This window comes from Limanda limanda, chromosome 17 (assembly GCF_963576545.1).
Source record: "Limanda limanda chromosome 17, fLimLim1.1, whole genome shotgun sequence".
Taxonomy (NCBI): domain Eukaryota; kingdom Metazoa; phylum Chordata; class Actinopteri; order Pleuronectiformes; family Pleuronectidae; genus Limanda; species Limanda limanda.
In genome coordinates, this window is record NC_083652.1 from 9,804,547 (window position 1) to 9,822,333 (window position 17,787).

The 17,787-nt window shown below is 44.5% G+C and overlaps 1 protein-coding gene across 3 annotated transcripts; it reads left to right on the forward strand.

Moving 5' to 3' along the window:
- The first annotated feature begins 3,575 nt into the window (after positions 1–3,575).
- ezh1 (enhancer of zeste 1 polycomb repressive complex 2 subunit) lies at positions 3,576–16,948 on the forward strand. Of its 3 annotated transcripts, none has more exons than XM_061090484.1 (20): positions 3,576–4,050; positions 5,794–5,977; positions 6,154–6,279; positions 6,993–7,115; positions 8,259–8,376; positions 8,517–8,741; positions 9,297–9,399; positions 9,642–9,805; positions 9,961–10,052; positions 10,146–10,308; positions 11,559–11,743; positions 13,970–14,061; positions 14,205–14,233; positions 14,349–14,474; positions 15,571–15,749; positions 15,842–15,937; positions 16,051–16,132; positions 16,288–16,371; positions 16,456–16,540; positions 16,692–16,948. In XM_061090484.1, the coding sequence occupies exons 2-20, from the start codon at positions 5,798–5,800 to the stop codon at positions 16,750–16,752; spliced, it is 2,313 nt and encodes a 770-aa protein (XP_060946467.1). In that variant the 5' UTR covers positions 3,576–4,050; positions 5,794–5,797; the 3' UTR covers positions 16,753–16,948. The 3 variants fall into 3 exon arrangements, with proteins under 3 accessions (XP_060946467.1, XP_060946465.1, XP_060946466.1); XM_061090482.1 differs by lacking the exon at positions 3,576–4,050 and adding an exon at positions 4,214–4,357; XM_061090483.1 differs by lacking the exon at positions 3,576–4,050 and adding an exon at positions 4,214–4,357 and having other exon boundaries at positions 16,291–16,371.
- The last annotated feature ends 839 nt before the right edge of the window (positions 16,949–17,787 follow it).

Here is a 17,787-nt window from a genome sequence, read left to right on the forward strand (position 1 = left end):
CATATCTCAACCTTTTCGCAGGAAGACTCTATAAAGCAACAGGAAGCTCTCATTTCCCAGGAAGGGTGGATTTACACAACAGAATAGGGCAGTCACTACTGTCGTCCATTGGTGCACCACCATCTCTCTCTCTCTCTGTCTTTATCTATTTCCTTCACTCATCCCTCCCTCTGCTTCCAATCACAAAGTGAGGATTTGGGTAGACCCCCCGCATCTCTCTCTCTGTCTCTCTCTCTCTCTCTCTCTCTCTCTCTCTCTAGTGCCCGACTCACAGGGTGAGATGTATGATCGTTAATCATAAATCCCCAAAACCCATTTGATACTACTATCATCCCAGAAATTAGTAATTCATATAAACAGCAAAAATCAATGTTATATAACTCTGAATGACGTTTTAAAGTTGTGCTCCACAGTGTTAGTATTTCACTTCTACATCTTGAGCTCTGATGATGACACTCTGACTTCTTCACACACGCACTAGTATTTTCCAAGACCTGCAACTCTGATGTTTATTGGTTCCCATTTAATTTGACATCACTGGAAAGTACGTGTTCCAGATCGTGACTTCTGTTTTTTTGTTGTTGTTGGAGAGCATAAGATTTATGGTGCATCAGTGGCGGTGGTGAGTCAGGAATATGTTGTTCTTTGCTGTTACACCATCGTTGATGATGACGAGCATCCCCCACATCTGCGTCTGACAGAACACTGAGCTTCTGTGGTAATGAGACGCAGCAGGGATCTTCACCCGTGTTGATGCGCTCGTCCACGCCACTGAATGGCGAGAGCTCTCAGCTGCCGGGGCTTGGGACGACGCCAGGTGACTTGGGGCCCACAGTAAACCTTATTTGTGATAAAGCAGGCTGCTCTTTTTTGATCGGACTGATTCAATTTGAAGGTCCCACACATAGGAATTGAAACATTTAGCTGACATTGATTTTTTTAAGAGCATTAGGAGACTATAGCTGTGTCTCAATTCAAAGGCGTAAACCTTTTGGAGGCTGTATTTGAGGAACGATTGTGTCACAGCAGCTCAACTTGGCTGTCCCATTCCGAAGGCTTTTTCAATTGCCGAGAAACGCCAACCTATCCCATTATTCATTGCACTTCAGTGACAAACCATTGGTTATGACGACGGAAAGCAACAAAATGCCACTGCTTGTGTATCGCTCTGTCACCATGCAACAGCAATAAGGGCGGGACGATCATGGAGGGCTTCTGTTGAGACTGTCTCAACTCGGTTCGGCCTTCCTGGTCTTTGCAGTTCATCAGAAAGATGCAATGATGAATTGGGACACAGCTCATATTCACGGGGTGAACGTTTGAATGTCTGACCAACTGTGATTATTTCCTTGTTTCAAGGTTTAAAGATATATTTGATAGCTCATTAGCTACCATTAGACAACAGCTAACGATAGCATTCAACCACTTATTTAAGTTAGCGTTGCATTGTTAGCTTGATTTCATCCAGTTGGTTTCTACTTTAAACTACTTAAGACGTCCATGTTTGTGAATTTTCCTAAGTCACAGATCATAAAACCTTCAACATACTTGAAAGTGAGTCCCAATGACAGCCGCCAAGAGTCAAACACACAGTTTACATTAAAAACTTCCTGCCCATAATCGCGTCGCTCGTCACATGCTTATCTTCCTGTTTGCTTTTGTTTGACTGTTCAGTATCAGTGTTAGAAGACTTCATAATAAAAAATATAAACACGCCACACACGCAGTATCATCTCAGATACTTTAGGTTGCTGAATGCATAGTTAATAACCGGGAGAAATCCGAAGCATAAACAACAGAGTCAGAGATCAACACCAACACAGTGATCAGAGAGAGGGGCACTCAGGTCACGTTTGCATAGCTGTAAAGTTTCTTTGTAAGACACCAAAACATTCCCAGAGAGGTTTCTTTATCCAAGTTAGACATGTATGTGAGCATGTATTGCGTCATATCATAAAAAGTAACTGAACAGTGCCATCTTGTGAGTCAGAGAAGCAGCATTTCTTTGTTTTTTTTTCAATCCTTAAGAGGTTTATTTTGGAAAAAGAACTAGACAATGTATTGGATCATTGAAAGTGTTGACAGAATAACAAGCATTCACATATTTATAACTAATGAGAAGAAGTGACACATGATTATATATTACAGCAAAATATCCTTAAAATGTATTATTTTCGTTAAGATCGGGGAACTGCAGAAGGCTAATATGTCATATGGTAATACACCAATGAATTTCTGTAGAACAGGAAAAGATGTATCCATGTGAAGAGGGAAAATAGGTTTGTCTATCAACGCACCCATGTCTACTTATGCATTAATAAACCTTTATTTATATTATGCAACGCTTTCATTTTAGCACCCATATTTGGCAGTAATGAGTAGTATATAAGCATGTTATAAGTGACTTATACATGTTGTAATGTGAGCAAATATTAGGGTTTATTATTGTATTTGGAAACTACTATAATTCCTACTGTGGTAACCCCTAAATCTAGGTTGGTGTACAAACAGGTATTCAATGAAAATGAATATAAATTTGCATTCTAAATCATTTATATCCTTAATGGATGCACATTAATAAATACAAATATAGTTACATCGTAGGCTTTTGTGTTACAAATATTGATTAGATACATTTGCTGGACTTATAGCTCAGCTGTGGAAATAATTATCTTTAAAATGCATCTATCTTAACTAGGTAATTGCTTTATTTTCGGTCTCAGGTTAAATAGATTGATAATAGGACACTGCTCCAAAAACACTATATTTTCTGAACCAGAATGTGATGATTTCTGCACAATATCAACTTCTGTATCTGTGCAGTGGCACAAACTGTGAGCAGCCTGACTTATTAAAGATAATTAGTATTTATTTTGTATGTAATTATGTGAAAAATTAGCTTTTTTATAGATCATATGGTATAGGTCAAATCAGGTTAAAGAACTAAAACGTGCTCCATTGAACTCAAAGACTACTTTACGTGTTTATCATCTGCACAACCGATTTTAAATCGTATATTTCAATATCAATTCTGCATTTATACAATTCTCCTTTTTGCTGCAAGACGTAGTTTGATGCGATGTTTCCACCTGGAGTTCTATAAAATCGTATTGCACGTGAAGCAGTCATCGGTGACAACATCAGTGGCCTGAGCAGCCTCATCCTGGGTAAAACCTATGGGTAAAACGTGTCGAGCGCCCCCGGGAGGCAGATAGCGAAACTACACCTGAGCTGTTTACCGTCCGACTGAGCACAGAGGTCTGCAGGAATGTTAGAAAACTATTGATCAGTGTTTAACCTATAATAATCAGTTTAAACGACAACACTAGATAACTTTAATACAGGTTGTACTCTCAAGTGAATGCGCTTATTATATTAATAAACAGGGATTTTTTTAGTCCTTAAATTAAAAATTATCATTATAAAATGAATGTAGCTCGGTTTTATGTATTAATAGCGAGTGTCTCACTCTGCCTGGGTGTCCTGACGTGACTCATCCGAGAGGAGAGATCACATGCCGACCGAAAAAAAAAAAAAAAAGCACCCAGAGAGCTAACGCAGTGTTTAAATGGCGATCTAGCTCTTTACTACGCGGCCGCACAGTTGCATCAGATCCTGTGCGTGCGTGCCTGTGTGTGTATGTGTGTGGTTGTGTGTGTGTGTGGTTGTGTGTGAATGTCTGTGCGCCACGCCACGCTACGCTACTTTTTTCTCTTTTTTTTTTATTCCCAGGACGCAGAATAGTAATAAATCCTCGCGGGCTGAGGGAAAGGCTGCGATCACAATAAAGACGTCACCCTGCTGCTGCTGCTCGGGTCGAGCTCGACAACAACAACACCACCAGCACCACCACCATGGCCCGGGAGGGACGAGCTGCTTCTCCCTGAGAGATCCCGAGGGCTCCTGCGTCAGATCCACGGTGTATAACCACGTTGAGCCGCCCGGATCCAGAAAGAGAGAGAGGGAGAGAGAGAGAGATCAGCAGGAGGAGGAGGAGTGGGGGGGAGACTCGCTGCAGGCGCAAGCAGGACGCACGACGTGGATTTGGAGGTATTTAATAACTGCGACACTGGGTGGACTGGGCGGGTTGACTTGTATATATACAGTCTATGGGTGGACACTGGGTGGACTGGGTGGGTGATTTATATATGCAGTCACTGGGTGGACACTGGGGGGGGGGGGGGTAGACGCTGCGGTATCATGTGCTGTGATCGCGCTGTTTAAAGTGGTGGCACATTGGGATGGACACAGAGCTGGTGCACGGATCTGATGCTGCTGCTGCTGGTCGCTGATGCTGCTGCTGCACTGTCCTGAGCTGAGGCTGGAAACGAGTGTGCATGGATCGTCCGTCCAGGAGGTGGGAGAGAGGAGAGGAGTAGAGAGGAGAGGAGAGGAGAGGAGAGAGGAGAGAGGAGAGAGGAGAGGAAAGAAGAGAGAGGACAGAGGAGAGAGGAGACAGGAGACAGGAGACAGGCGCACGGTAGCAGCTTCCTCCGCTCGGTTCTTATTTACACTTATTTCCGATCGCGCCTCGGCTCCCGTAGAGAAGTTCGTGTTCTCCGAGGAGATCGTGAAACGCGTGGAAATTGTTACTACGCACTTTCTCTCTTGCTCCGCTTCGTGCTGGTTCGGTGGGGGAGGCACGCCCACTCCCGAGCAATGTGGATGCCCCCCCACCCCCCCTCCTCCTCGTGCTTTCACATTCACTCACACTTTATTTATTCATACGCGCGTGGTGTTTCCGTTTGCTAATTGTCGCCGCGACATTAGAAGGCGATGATGATGAAGAGGAAGATGGAGACTCTGGACAGTTTAAAGCATCTGTGTGTGTGTGGAAGCTTTAAAAAAAAAAAACACGATACGTCAGTTTTGTTTTGCCACCAGTGGGGGGCGCTCTTTGGAACAGGCTTCCAGTTTGAGTGAAAGGGGAAGTTTTGCATCAGTGAGAAGCAGAAAGGAAGAGAGCGTCCTACTTACTATATATAGTCATTGAATTACAGCTCGTTACCATCTTTAATACCAATAACAACTACTGTTTTTATCAGATATTTGTTTTTAATATCTTTGTATTAAGTATTTATGCTGTTTATTATGTTGTGTTTATTATGTTATGTGTCTTGTTTTTTTCTCTTTACCCCCCTGTATTTGGTAAAGTACTTTTTAACCTTGTTCAGATAAGGGCTATAGAAATAATGTTATTATTATTATCATTATTTTTATATACTGTCTAACAATAACATTACCATCATATCATCAGTACTATTACCATCATCTTGCCAAGGCACCTTATCTACCTATTTATCTTGTGTTTCTATTTTTATTCTTTATACCTCAATATTTTTTATTTTATTCTATTGTATTGTATTTTATTGTATTCAAATATACCGGCTGCTATGACGACTTAATTTCCCTTCGGGGATGAATAAAGTAATCTATCTATCTATCTATCTATCTATCTATCTATCTATCTATCTATCTATCTATCTATCTATCTATCTATCTATCTATCTATCTATCTATCTATCTATCTATCTATCTATCGTGTTATTATGATAATAATAATAATATGAACACAGCTTTCTGTAGGCTGGTTAAAACAGTGACATTATTACTTTATAAAGTTTTGTCAGTAGACCAAATATTATTGAAAATGACAAATAATTTGACTTTCAACTTTTTGCGATAAAAATAATCTCTTGTTGACCTCAGCACCTAATGCCAGTGCAGCCTGTACCCGGTGATGTTGGATTTCTCAACCACACAGCATCTCTTGACCTTTTCTTTTTTTTGAAGCATCATGGAGGATGCAGCTGCCGCAGACCCAGCCCCTGCCTCTGGTGCGGCCCCAGCGACCCCGAGACCTCAGCCCACTTCCCTCGCCAACTCTCGCAGCTTGCTGGAGTGGAGGCGGAGGGTCAAGTCAGAGTACATGCGCCTACGCCAATTAAAACGCCTTAAAAAAGCAGAGGCGGTCAAGGTGGGTGAGCACAGATAGAGATACATCTCCATATAACTGAAATGAACGGTTGGGTTTGTTACTGTTTGCATGGTTCCTTGCAGGAGGTGTGTGTGTGTTTTATATGCAGCACTCGCAGTGTTTGTTTGTGTGCCCGGTGCACGTGTGACATTGACTTTGTTCTGTTTGTTTTCCAGAGCCTGTTTGTGTCCAACAGACAGAAGATCGAGCAGCAGACGAATCTCCTGAACACAGAGTGGTCCAAGCTCAGGATTCAGCCCGCACCTCTCTCCACTTCTGGTGGAGCTATGGCCGGAAAAAAGGTGTGTGCGCATCTGTGTGTGTGTGTGCTGAAGAGGGTGTAATACTATCTGTTGCATCACAACCTCTTAAATACCCTCCTCCTGCCTGCACTGTACCGTTGTGTCATCATCTTCCTGCACCAGCAGGTCTGTCAACTAGTTATTACCTCCACCTAGGAGGTAACTGCATATTTCGTATCGTTTGTTGGCATTTTTTAACTTTTTTATAGATTTCTCTGAAAATAATTCATGGATCTTGATGGAAAAATCAAATACGTGTCAGAGACAGATATTTATAGAATGCTGTGCAGATCCAAATAAATATCTGGATCTAGTGAATTTAAATGCGGTTTCATAAAGGAGACTGTTGGGCCTCAGCAGAGCGGTGCACTCTACTGAGATCCTTTCTAGTCATGCCTATTATTATTTTTACATGAGTGTCATGTCCATCATGTTGAGTCCACTTCACCAGCTCTACTCCTCTGCTCACATTCCCACCTGCCTGTCAGGCGTTATACCAAAATCTATCTGTGTGTCAGAATCTGATGGTATGGTATGTGACTCTGTAGGAGCTCATGATATAACAAGCTGAGAGTATTACAGCATCATTCGCTTCCCACATGCTGCCAGGCTTAGCTATACTGGCTTTACTGGGTTTATTTTCCCTGTTACATAGTTGGAAGATCGCAGAGGATTGTTCTAGTGTCTGGTCACTGACCGTTCTTCTTTTACAGATGTGTACGGTGGAGTTTGGCTTCCCAGGATTCAAAGCTCAAGCCATCGCCATGAGGCCCCTGTCCACAGTGGCAGGAATCCCCTTCATGTACTCCTGGTCGCCTCTGCAGCACAACTTCATGGTATGAAGTAACTCACATTGCGTTGGGGGTAGGGTTGCAAAATTCCGGGAGTATTCAAAGTTAGAAACTTTCCATGGGAATTAACGGGAATTAACGGGAATATACGGGAATTAATGGGAATAAACTGAAAATTGTGTGGATAATTTTTACTAACTGTATTTACCTTGTCATATACAGACATAAGTATAAACATTTTGTTTTGTTATAGGCTGATTTGAGCCCTGAGGAAACTTTTGGCACTTGACTATATGCTTCTGCATCTTTATGGCCTTCTTAACATAGGTCTTTGCACAGTATTTGCAAATGTACACAGCCTTTCCTTCTACATTGTTTGGGGTGAAATGTCTCCACACATGAGATAGAGCATGTGGCATTGTTCTGTAGAATAAGATGAGAACATTTTTTTGTAAAAAAGCACTAATGCAATGCCAGAGATATAAATAGTTAGCCAAACAATTGGAATCGTCTGTGAAAATGTTTTACAATTGATGGATAAATGAATTGAAATAGGCTAGATGAACAGATGAACAATCCTCAATCAGCATGCTAATAAATTTTCCCCAGTGATATCATTGAATCTTACCTGACTAGTCCTGCACACTACAGTAGGCCTCAATAGTGCTGTAGTGTGAAGGATGCTGGGAATTATCTGTGCATGTGATGGAAGAATGCACAGTGGAGGGTTGAAACTCAACGTGCAGCGTGTGCTGCATTCCATACATCTTTAAAATAGAGTTTTGAATGATGTTTTTATTGCTCAGCGCTTCATTTGAGTAGTTTGTTTTTTTTCAAAATTCCCCAAATTCCCAAGCTTAACTTCCCATGGAAAGTTTCCGGAAATTTACCGGACACTTTCCGCCCCTTTGCAACCCTAGTTGGGGGCAATGCAGTCACAGTATTTCACAATATTTATTTCACTCATTCACCTGATTCCTATTTGGAAGTTGAAAATCAACCGACACCGATCTACAAGTGGATTTTCCCGTTGTTCCATAAACGCTTTATTATGAAAATACATAGTTCTCATCTGCAAAGGCGATGACACACGGACGGACAAATTTGATATTTCTTCAGAAGTAGCACGGTTATCATGCAGCATCAGGACGTCACGTACCTGTCCTGATGGGAGTCTTTGCGTCCTAGGTGGAGGACGAGACGTTCCTTCACAACATCCCCTACATGGGCGATGAGGTGCTGGAACAGGACGAGGCCTTCCTGGAGGAACTCATCGACAACTACGATGGCGTGCATGGGGACAGAGGTGCGTGTCCCCTCAAGCTCGGATGTACTTCACTTGGGTTCATTATATGCTAATGATGTAGCTTTGGCTCTGGAAGCCTTTTGGGGATATATCTATCTAAGGTTCACGCTGTGTCATTCTTCTCACATGACGTGTCCCAGAGGGCGGTTTCATCAGCGACGAGGTCTTTAAAGAGCTGGTGGAGGCCCTGAGCCAGTACTCGGACCAGGAGGAGGAGGAAGAGGAGGAGGCGGTGGCCGTGGTGGAGGCGGTGGGGAAGAAGGAGGAGGAGAGGGCGATGAGGAGGAGCTCGGCGGAGGGTTCGGAGGAGACCAAAGCTGGGAGCGTGGCGTTCGTCAAGAGGAAGAGGAGGAGCACCACGGAGGGTGAGTTCACACAAGAGGGCGAACAAGGGCGACACTGTTCCTCTTGCAACACTGTACAGCTGCCGCAAGGTCGGCCTGTCCCAACAGCACTTGAGCTGGCATTGTTTACTCTAAAGCAACCACTGTGTCCCTGCATGGGCACTGTGTGTGTGTGTGTGTGTGTGTGTGTGTGTGTGTGTGTTTTTGAGGGAACTTGTTTGTTCATGACACTGATATGTCCCGTCTCTAATTACACAATTGAATGACCTCTCGTTCCAGGCTTTATTAGAAACTGGACTACACACAAACACTTCCAACACTAAGCGATAGTGAAATCGAAGCACAGCCGAGCACGCGGTCAAACCCGTGCACGGTTTGAAGGGCCCATGAATAAAACATGCAGAAAAAAGAAAGACAACTGCACTGTTCTCACGAGAGCTGCCTTCAGAGCATGTTATCGCTGAGCGGCCTTGAGAACCGGGAACACCCTCTGCTCCTTTGCAAAAATGTGTAAAAGTATTTGTGAATCTGAATTGTGGTCCAACTCTGCTCTCTTATTGTCTTGTCTCCTAATAGTGAGGGACTTGTGCGGCAGCAAGAAGATCCCCGGCGATAAGATATTTGCGGCCATTGCCTCCATGTTCCCGTACAAGGGCACCACAGAGGAGCTGAAAGAAAAGTAAGAAAAGCAAAGTGGAACTGCGGCTCCGCGACTCACAATGCCGAACAGGCCCCGTTGCTTAGAGTTCACCATGGCGACGCAAGCTGTCAGGGAGGGAAGTAATAATGGTGGCTCGCTCTCAGGCTCTCTGACTCAAAGGAGCACTTGCATCAGCATCTGAAAGAGCTTTATGTGAAGACACACCAACTTCAAATGAGTATACTCATCACCGCTGAAAGTTTTCCCTGTCGCCTCCGCAGGTACAAGGACCTCCTCGAGCCCCCCAGCCTGGTGAAGCTGCCCCCACTTTGCACCCCCAACCTGGACGGACCCTTTGCAAAGTCGGTGCAGCGGGAGCAGTCCTTACACTCCTTCCACACACTCTTCTGCAGACGTTGCTTCAAATACGACTGTTTCCTCCACCGTAATGGCTTCTGTTGTGTTTATTATCATTTCTTGTGATTCCCTGATATTTGAGCTCTTCTTACACGTTGAGTTTCAGTGTGGACAGTTGCGATCTATAAAACAACCTGTTGCACAATAGAGTCAGAATTTTGTTGTCTTTTCTTTTCTTTTTAGCTTTCCATGCTACGCCCAATGTTTACAAGAGGAAGAGTAAGGAGATCCGCATGGTGACTGAGCCGTGTGGCGCAGATTGCTTCCTGCTACAGGTACATGCCAAGCTCACAATCCTGCACCCTGTCCATGCATTCTGTACAACGAGGTTTTCATTGTTTACTCTTTGTCTACCTACTCCTCTGAAGAAAGGGGCTAAAGAGTTTGTGGATCAGAATATGATACGGCCCCAGAGGTCTCGCCGATGTCGGAAGCAACAGCGTTCCACCGCTTCCAGCTGTGCCGGACCGTCCGGGTCCACTGAGGAAGGCAAAGTTGGCGACAGTGACCATGAGACCACCTCCTCCTCAGGTACAGATCTCACAAGGGAACACAGTGAGGAGCTGCTTTTGAAACCATCTGGTGCTTTGTCTAGACATGAAAATTTCACAAGAAATGGAAAAACAGGTTTTAGTTCAGTTCTTATGCTGTAGACTCAGCTTTAGTTTGAAGGTACAGTGCAGTATTAGCTTGTACTGAAAATTGTGTCATTATGAGACATCTACTTTCACGGCTAAAAGTGAAAATCACTCATGCTTATTATAATGCATTAAAGGTTGTGTGGTCTGTATTTCCACACACTATAGGCAGAGCTGTTTTCAGGTGTTACTGAGACTCTGAGTCACTGTATGACTCTGTGAGTGGCTGCATCATATGACTTCCCAACATAGTCCTCCTTTCTGGAAGGCTGACTGCAGCTCTTCAGAAAAGTGAAATTTGGCCGGGGATGAGAGCTTTCAAGTCATATCCTGCTCTGTCCGGCCTCCCTCTTCCATCCCCTCTCAATATCAGCTTTCTCTTGCCAAGCAAAATAAACCGACCATTAGTTTTGCATGCTTCAGACCCAACACAAACACGTTGCCCCCTCCCCCCCCCCTCTCTTACTGTGGCCCTTATTTTTTCTCTGTCTCTTTAATTTCTATTGACATCTGCATGTGGTGAGCTGTGGGAGGGAAATAAGAGCGATCTCCTGTGGATCTTTATCTCTCTTCTGCCCTCCCTCCCGGAGCTCTCAGGTTGTTTTTCTGTGCCGTCAGTGCCTCACTCGGAGTCCCTGTTAGTTTTGGAAGCCGCTCACGCTTCGCCGGTGACTCAGCAGACTCTCTCTCTCTCTCACATGTTTTGAGATAATGTGGAAAAAAACAGATTGTTGAGCAGATTAATAAAGATGCTCTGTGGTGGAGCGTGTGGCCGCAGCAATGCTGTATTCTGCCTGTTGCCAAGCAACATTAGGCTCTCTGCCTTGAGCTGTGGGTGTGCAAGCATCCGTCCTGAATATCCAAAAAAGCTCAATCAAAGCCCATGGTCCCTCGAGTACTGTGTACTGTGTGTGTGTGTGCACGTGCCTGTGTGTGCGTCACTTTGTGTGCGTGTGTGTATGTGTGCAGATGAAAAGCTGCCAAGACCAAGGAATTGAAAAGTGTTTGCATGTGCTGCTGCATTTGTGCAGGTTCCAAAAATATGAAACAAACCGTCTGCCGAGCGTAGTTAGTTAGTTATACTGACGTTTGTTTTTTGTGTATATCTACGTGTGTGTGTGTGTGTGTGTTTGTGCGAAACAGAGAGTCATTCACGGTGCCAGACTCCCACCAAGCTGCGTCCAGGGGATGATGACGGCGAGCAGCAGCCGTGCTGTGTGGTCCAGTGGAGCGGGGCGGAGGAGTCGCTGTTCAGGGTCCTGCACGGAACATATTTCAACAACTTCTGCTCCATCGCGCGTCTCATCGGTACCAAGAGCTGCAAGGAGGTGAAATGTCTGCACGTTTTTTTCAGTTTTTCCCTTCTCAGCTTGTGTCCCCTGGCACAAAGAGAAACAAATATTTTGCTATATACATTCACCATATAAAAAAACAATAATTTGATATTTGTTATTGCTGTATGACATAGATCCAAGCAAATCCTGTTTTTTAAGTTTTAAGTTGAGATTTTCCCATCACACGTTTGTTATTGCCACTGAAACACATAGTTTGTGCAAAACAGTCTTCTCAAGAGTTCTCCGCAGATTTTATCATTCCACCTCTGTAACCTTGTCAAAACCTGGTGCCTACATTACCCACAATGCAACTTGACTGCCAACACTTAAGGAACTGGATCAGGTGTGTTATAGTTTAGCCTTGACATGCTATTGTGAGGCAGTAATGAGGAGCAGTCTAGTTAACATATATATTATCTCAAAGCATCTTATATTGGAAGTTCGAGACCTTACAATTTCACGGAGAAACCAAACAGTTCCAACTGCGAGTACATGTCGGCAGCTGGAGAGAAAAACTCAAGTGTCGTCCCTCAGGAGCAAAAAAAGCTTTATTCAGCTTTTTTCACAAAGAGCAATAATACTCCCCAAGACCTGAAAACGCACTTTGATGTATAAACTACGTGGGGAGTTCCCCTTTAAAACGCCATATGCTGGAATGAGAAAAAAGCCGGAGACAGATATTTATTCTCAAAGCTTCAGTCGAGCACAAATAGAAAAAGAATCTCACTTCAAACAAGGGAATAGAAAGTAGAAGCAATAGGTTTTTATGAGAAATCAGTTGCTTTACTTGTTGTAAAATAAACAGTGGAAAATGAGTGATTCTGAAAGGGATGCATGGTGGTTTGGAAACGCGGAACGATACAATCTTGCGTCGCTGATTTCCGTTGTGTCTGCGTCAGTGGGAGCGTAATAACATGCATCCTGTGCGTGTGGTTTTATGATGTGGATAATTGGGCGGACTAGAGAGAGAATGGCATGTGGCACCATAAACAGGGATGCGTTCCAGATGTGACGTCTCTCATACACTCATATTACACAACATATTACAGATCTCGGAGCTCTTTTTTTAAAAACTGCTCAGCTCAGTGCAGCTGATAACGAAACAGATAAAACAAATTTTTTGATATATCTTAGACCAGGTGTTTTCAACTGGTTTTGTCCCAGGGACCACCATTCTGACTAGAAAGTAATCTGCAGCCCACTGATGTGCCTACGCACGCGTGTGCCTATGGACGTTTTGACATTTGGTTTTCCATGTTGGTTTTATTTAAAAACCTCAAACAAATCTAGAAAAATCTGTGTAAAAACTACAAAAACGGTTGATTTTCAGTGCTTAAGAATTGAAAACAATTAAAATGCAGTTTGTAGTTGTACTGCATCTCAGAACCATATGTACATCAATATATAACGTTCATGACTTAAATGTACAGACATGTAGCTGACATGTTGAGAGAATGTTAAAGTAACGATGATCCCTAACAATCAACATAAACTGGGGCTACAACTGAAGAGGGAAGATGACAAAGTAATGCAGAATATGTCACAAATGAATATCATACAAAATCACACAAACAATTGAGGCCTACTTAAGTTTAACCTCATGATCACCAGCACCTTTATATTATTTTAGACATATTTTTATTATTTTAGATATTTTTCACGATATTCAAGAGTAATCTGGAAATGTGTTGAAATATCAAAGCGAATTTTGCGGACCCCCTGTAATGCCGTCGCCGACCACCAGGGGAGCGTGGACCACCGGTTGAAAACCCCTGTCTTAGACACACGTTAGAGCAGCCTCATTGGCGTATTGGCCTGTCCATCTCCCCTCCGTCTATCCAGAACGCCCCGCCCACTTCTTAATCAAGTGGAAATGCTAAAACCAGCTGCATCATTATGTTTGTCTGCGTCTCCGGGAAGAGGCCAAATCCGGGTTTTGGCAGCAAGGAGACGATGTGTGTATGTGTGTGTGTATGTGTGTGTGTGTCCACGCAGATGTTTGTGTATATTTGGCCTCTGCAGTGGAGATTTGATAACAGAGGAGGGTTGGTGGGGGGGGAGAGATGTTGTGTGGCGTAATCGAGACAATGTGCTTTTCAGCTTGAGCGGTAAATTACACAACATCATTAGAATAAAAGGGAACTGAATTACTTCACAGCAGTAACCTAACGTTTCCATGTGATGTTGTTTCATGACATTTAACCCCCTGCCCCCCCCCAGGTGTACGAGTTCGCAGGGAAGGAGGTCCTGGTCCATCGGGTTCCTTTAGTGGATGGAGGCATCTCGCCCCAAAAGAAGAAAAGGAAACACAGGCAGGATGAAAAAGAAATTACATTAAATTACATTTTCCTTGTCAAATCAATATTTTGGTGTCTTCAGAAGATGAAAAGTGAGCGGGTGTGGAACAGGATTCTCACGTAAATCCTCCCCCTGGTGTTTGTTTTTGATGTTGCAGGTTATGGGCGAAGATTCAGCTGAAGAAAGGTGCGTGTCCCCCCCCCCCACTGAATTATCCCCGCGTGACTTTTACTACACTGCCCTCTGAAATACAAACCGGCTTTCTGTGCCAGTCTGAGGGTTTTGTCCTCTGTTGCTCCAGATAACTCCTCCAATCAGGTGTACAACTACCAACCATGTGACCACCCCGACCATCCGTGCGACAGCTCCTGCCCTTGTGTGATGACCCAGAATTTCTGCGAGAAGTTCTGTCAGTGTGAGCACGAGTGTGAGTGTCACCTTTTCTGTTTCACCTGTCTCTCACTTATTGTGTGCATCTTCCCTTTAGACAAATACAAAGAAGTAGACACACAGAAGGAGCCTGTTGGACCTGGTGCGGCAGAAAGAAAATTGTTTGTCACCACATTTTCCACTGGAAGCTCCCAGTAGCTTTAAAAACCTCATTTTTTGTTTGCCAGGCCACAGTAGAGCAGGGCAGCAGAATGTAAAACGATTCTGCAGTATTCTGGCAGCAGTCAGAGGAGAAGCTGTCCTCTGGCGGGGATAGGTGGGTGTCTGTTTAACTCAGTGCCGCATTCACAATGAGGCATTCGCTGCAGCAGTAATGACCCAGAACTGTGTTTTCCAAAATGACCACACGGTGGAGGAATGCATTTTGTATTTCGCCCTCTAGGGAGCTTACACCAGAGAGCGGGGATTAGAAGAGGTAAACATTTTTGCTTTGGTTTGGTTTTGCCTCATTTGTGCATCACTTGCGGTCCAGTCACCTTCTCTCCCCCCCCCCCCGCCTCCTCCTCCTCCTTACCCGAACGTTACCTCGCCTTTTCCCGTAGCAGGGGAGAGCTGCGGCCAAACAGGAAGCAGCCCCTGGTCGCACATGTGCGTGCTTTAAAAGACTTGGAGGGGAATCAAAGGGATGTGTCAGGCTCCGAGCCTGATATACAACCTCATCTCCAACATCAGCATGACTCAGGCTCAGTGCTCGAGGATACTGACACACAAAGCTCACACAGGCTGAGCTTGGGAGGTGAAAGCGCCGCAGCAGTGGAGACAAGCGCCGCCTGGAGCTGTCGCTGTGGACGGTTTAAACAACCAGAGGCTCCTGAAAAGACGTTTTGGGTTTTTCTTGCCCGATCGTTGTGGTCATCTGCCCAGAGGGTGTTGTGTTACACTCTGCAAAATTGTATTTCAGCATATCTGCCAGCAGAGGTCTCCATTGAGTCTCACGGCCATTGTTCCTCTCTGCTGCAGCTGCATTCGGAGATGGAACCGATCCATCATAATCACATTGTGTTCTGCCCAGTCATGCATCATATTTCTGCATAGCACCTTTCTGAGCAGCGCTGGCTCTGAATGTTTTCCAGGCCAGAACCGCTTCCCAGGCTGCAGGTGTAAGACTCAGTGTAACACCAAGCAGTGTCCCTGCTACCTGGCTGTGAGGGAGTGCGACCCAGATCTGTGCATGACCTGCGGCACGGCGGACCAATGGGACAGCAAAGTGCTCTCCTGCAAGAACTGCAGCATCCAGAGAGGCCTGAAAAAGGTACAAAGGGGACACTTGAAGGTCTCAGCAGCTAAAACATCTATAATCGTTCATTATGTTTGAGGTCACTCATATTGGTTGTTCCTCTTTAGCACCTGCTGCTGGCTCCATCGGATGTCGCCGGGTGGGGCACTTTCATCAAAGAGCCTGTTCAGAAGAATGAATTCATCTCAGAGTACTGCGGAGAGGCAAGGCCACGCTGATTGGTCAGATATTAGATACATAATTTTGCTTACGAGCTTTCAGATAGATGACAGTGTTATGTGTGTGTGTGTGTGTGTGTGTGTGTGTGTGTGTGCAGCTGATCTCTCAGGACGAGGCAGACCGACGTGGCAGGATCTACGACAAATACATGTCCAGCTTCCTTTTCAACTTGAACAATGGCAAGTATTCCCCAATACCCCTTTCATGTTTTATATTTTAAGTCGCTTTGGATAAAAGCGTCAGCTAAATGTAATGAAATGTAATGTAATATAGTCCAGCCCTATGCCTGCCGTGTGTTAAGCAATCCTTCCTAAACTCTGTGGGTATCTCTCAGTAGACTATGTTGTGGACGCCACACGAAAGGGGAACAAAATCCGCTTTGCAAATCATTCAGTTAATCCCAACTGTTACGCAAAAGGTGAGACCGTCTCAGTTGTTCTGCTCTGAAGTGTAACGTGGATTAAAAGACTTGGTGACGTTTGTCTTTGTCTTGCCGTTGCAGTGGTAATGGTTAACGGGGACCATCGCATCGGGATCTTTGCCAAACGACCGATCCTGCAAGGAGAGGAGCTTTTCTTCGACTACAGGTAGAGTCACAGGCCTTTTCGTGACTCTCCATCAGCTTCGAAGTAAAAGACGAAGGACAAAGAAAAAAAAGAAAGGCGGACTAACACTATGATCGTGTGTTGTCTGCAGATGTGGCATATTTAAGACGCTTTGTTTCCTCTTCCTCCACAGATACAGCCAAGCTGATGCCCTCAAGTACGTGGGGATAGAGAGGGAGGTGGACATGACATAGCTGCACCAGGCGCCAACCTCCTGAGCCTGTCCCCCGTAGCTCCATGGCCACCTAACGCTTCTTACCCTTTCTGCAGTGTCACGTCTCGCTGACGACTTTTCCAAACACTCACTGTCTCACTCCTCTCCGCTGCACTTCCAAAAATAGACAGTCCCTCCCTGATGGTTTGCAGGTGCCGCTGCTCTGCAGACACCGCACCGCCATCAAGGACGGCTGTCGCCTTTCCCTCCTCCTCATCTTCCCACCCCCACCCATCAACCCCCCGCAAGACTGTACACGCCAAGCTTATGAAACGAAACCATTTACAGTGGAAATACTATTAATCCACATTGCACATTTTCCTTCATTTACATCTTGTCAAAGCAAAGAGGTGACGAATACCCATCATGCAACGTGTTAATCTCTCTCAGCAGTTTTGTTACTGTACTTATAGACCGGCTTTTGTTTGACCTCTCGACACGTAACGTAAGCTTTTACTTCGTACCCGACGATGATCGGTGAAATGCATGTGCTGTCTCTTGGATAATCAAACCATTAAACGTGTTAGCCACAGCATTAGCTTCAGTCAGACACAGTCACTCTGTATCGTAGTGTTGTGTTACCCTCTTCAGAGGAACCTGACCGGTGTGTGTTCCCCTGTGAACCCCAGTCAGTGGCCGGCCTCTCCGCCACATCTCTATGGTAAAATAAGTTATTGTGCATTTATATCATTGTTCTGCAACAAAAAAGAAAAATAGGCAACCAGACGAGAAACCGACTGACTGAATGTAACCTGTGGACGATGGTGAAGAGATCTCATCCCCTCTTTTCATTTTTTAACACACCAACCTATTCCTGATTGGTACTCTGAGCAACGAATGCGCACATCCAACATTTCGAATCATGTTTACGCGATCTTGAATCCGTCACACCTTGCGAGGCAAGTAATTGACAAATGAACGAATCACAGATTAAATGTCTTCCTTAAAAAATCGTATACAAGTGCCAAATGTTTCTACGCAGAGAAAAGACTGAAGAAGTGTGGAGGAGTAACTT

Excerpts from the sequence above, each read along its gene's own strand:
- ezh1 (XM_061090482.1), top strand. The coding sequence starts at position 4,338 with ATGGATCGTCCGTCCAGGAG. Across the intron at positions 9,400-9,641 it reads ACAGAGGAGCTGAAAGAAAA|GTACAAGGACCTCCTCGAGC; the intron begins GTAAGAAAAGCA and ends TCGCCTCCGCAG. Across the intron at positions 14,234-14,348 it reads GAAGATTCAGCTGAAGAAAG|ATAACTCCTCCAATCAGGTG; the intron begins GTGCGTGTCCCC and ends CTGTTGCTCCAG.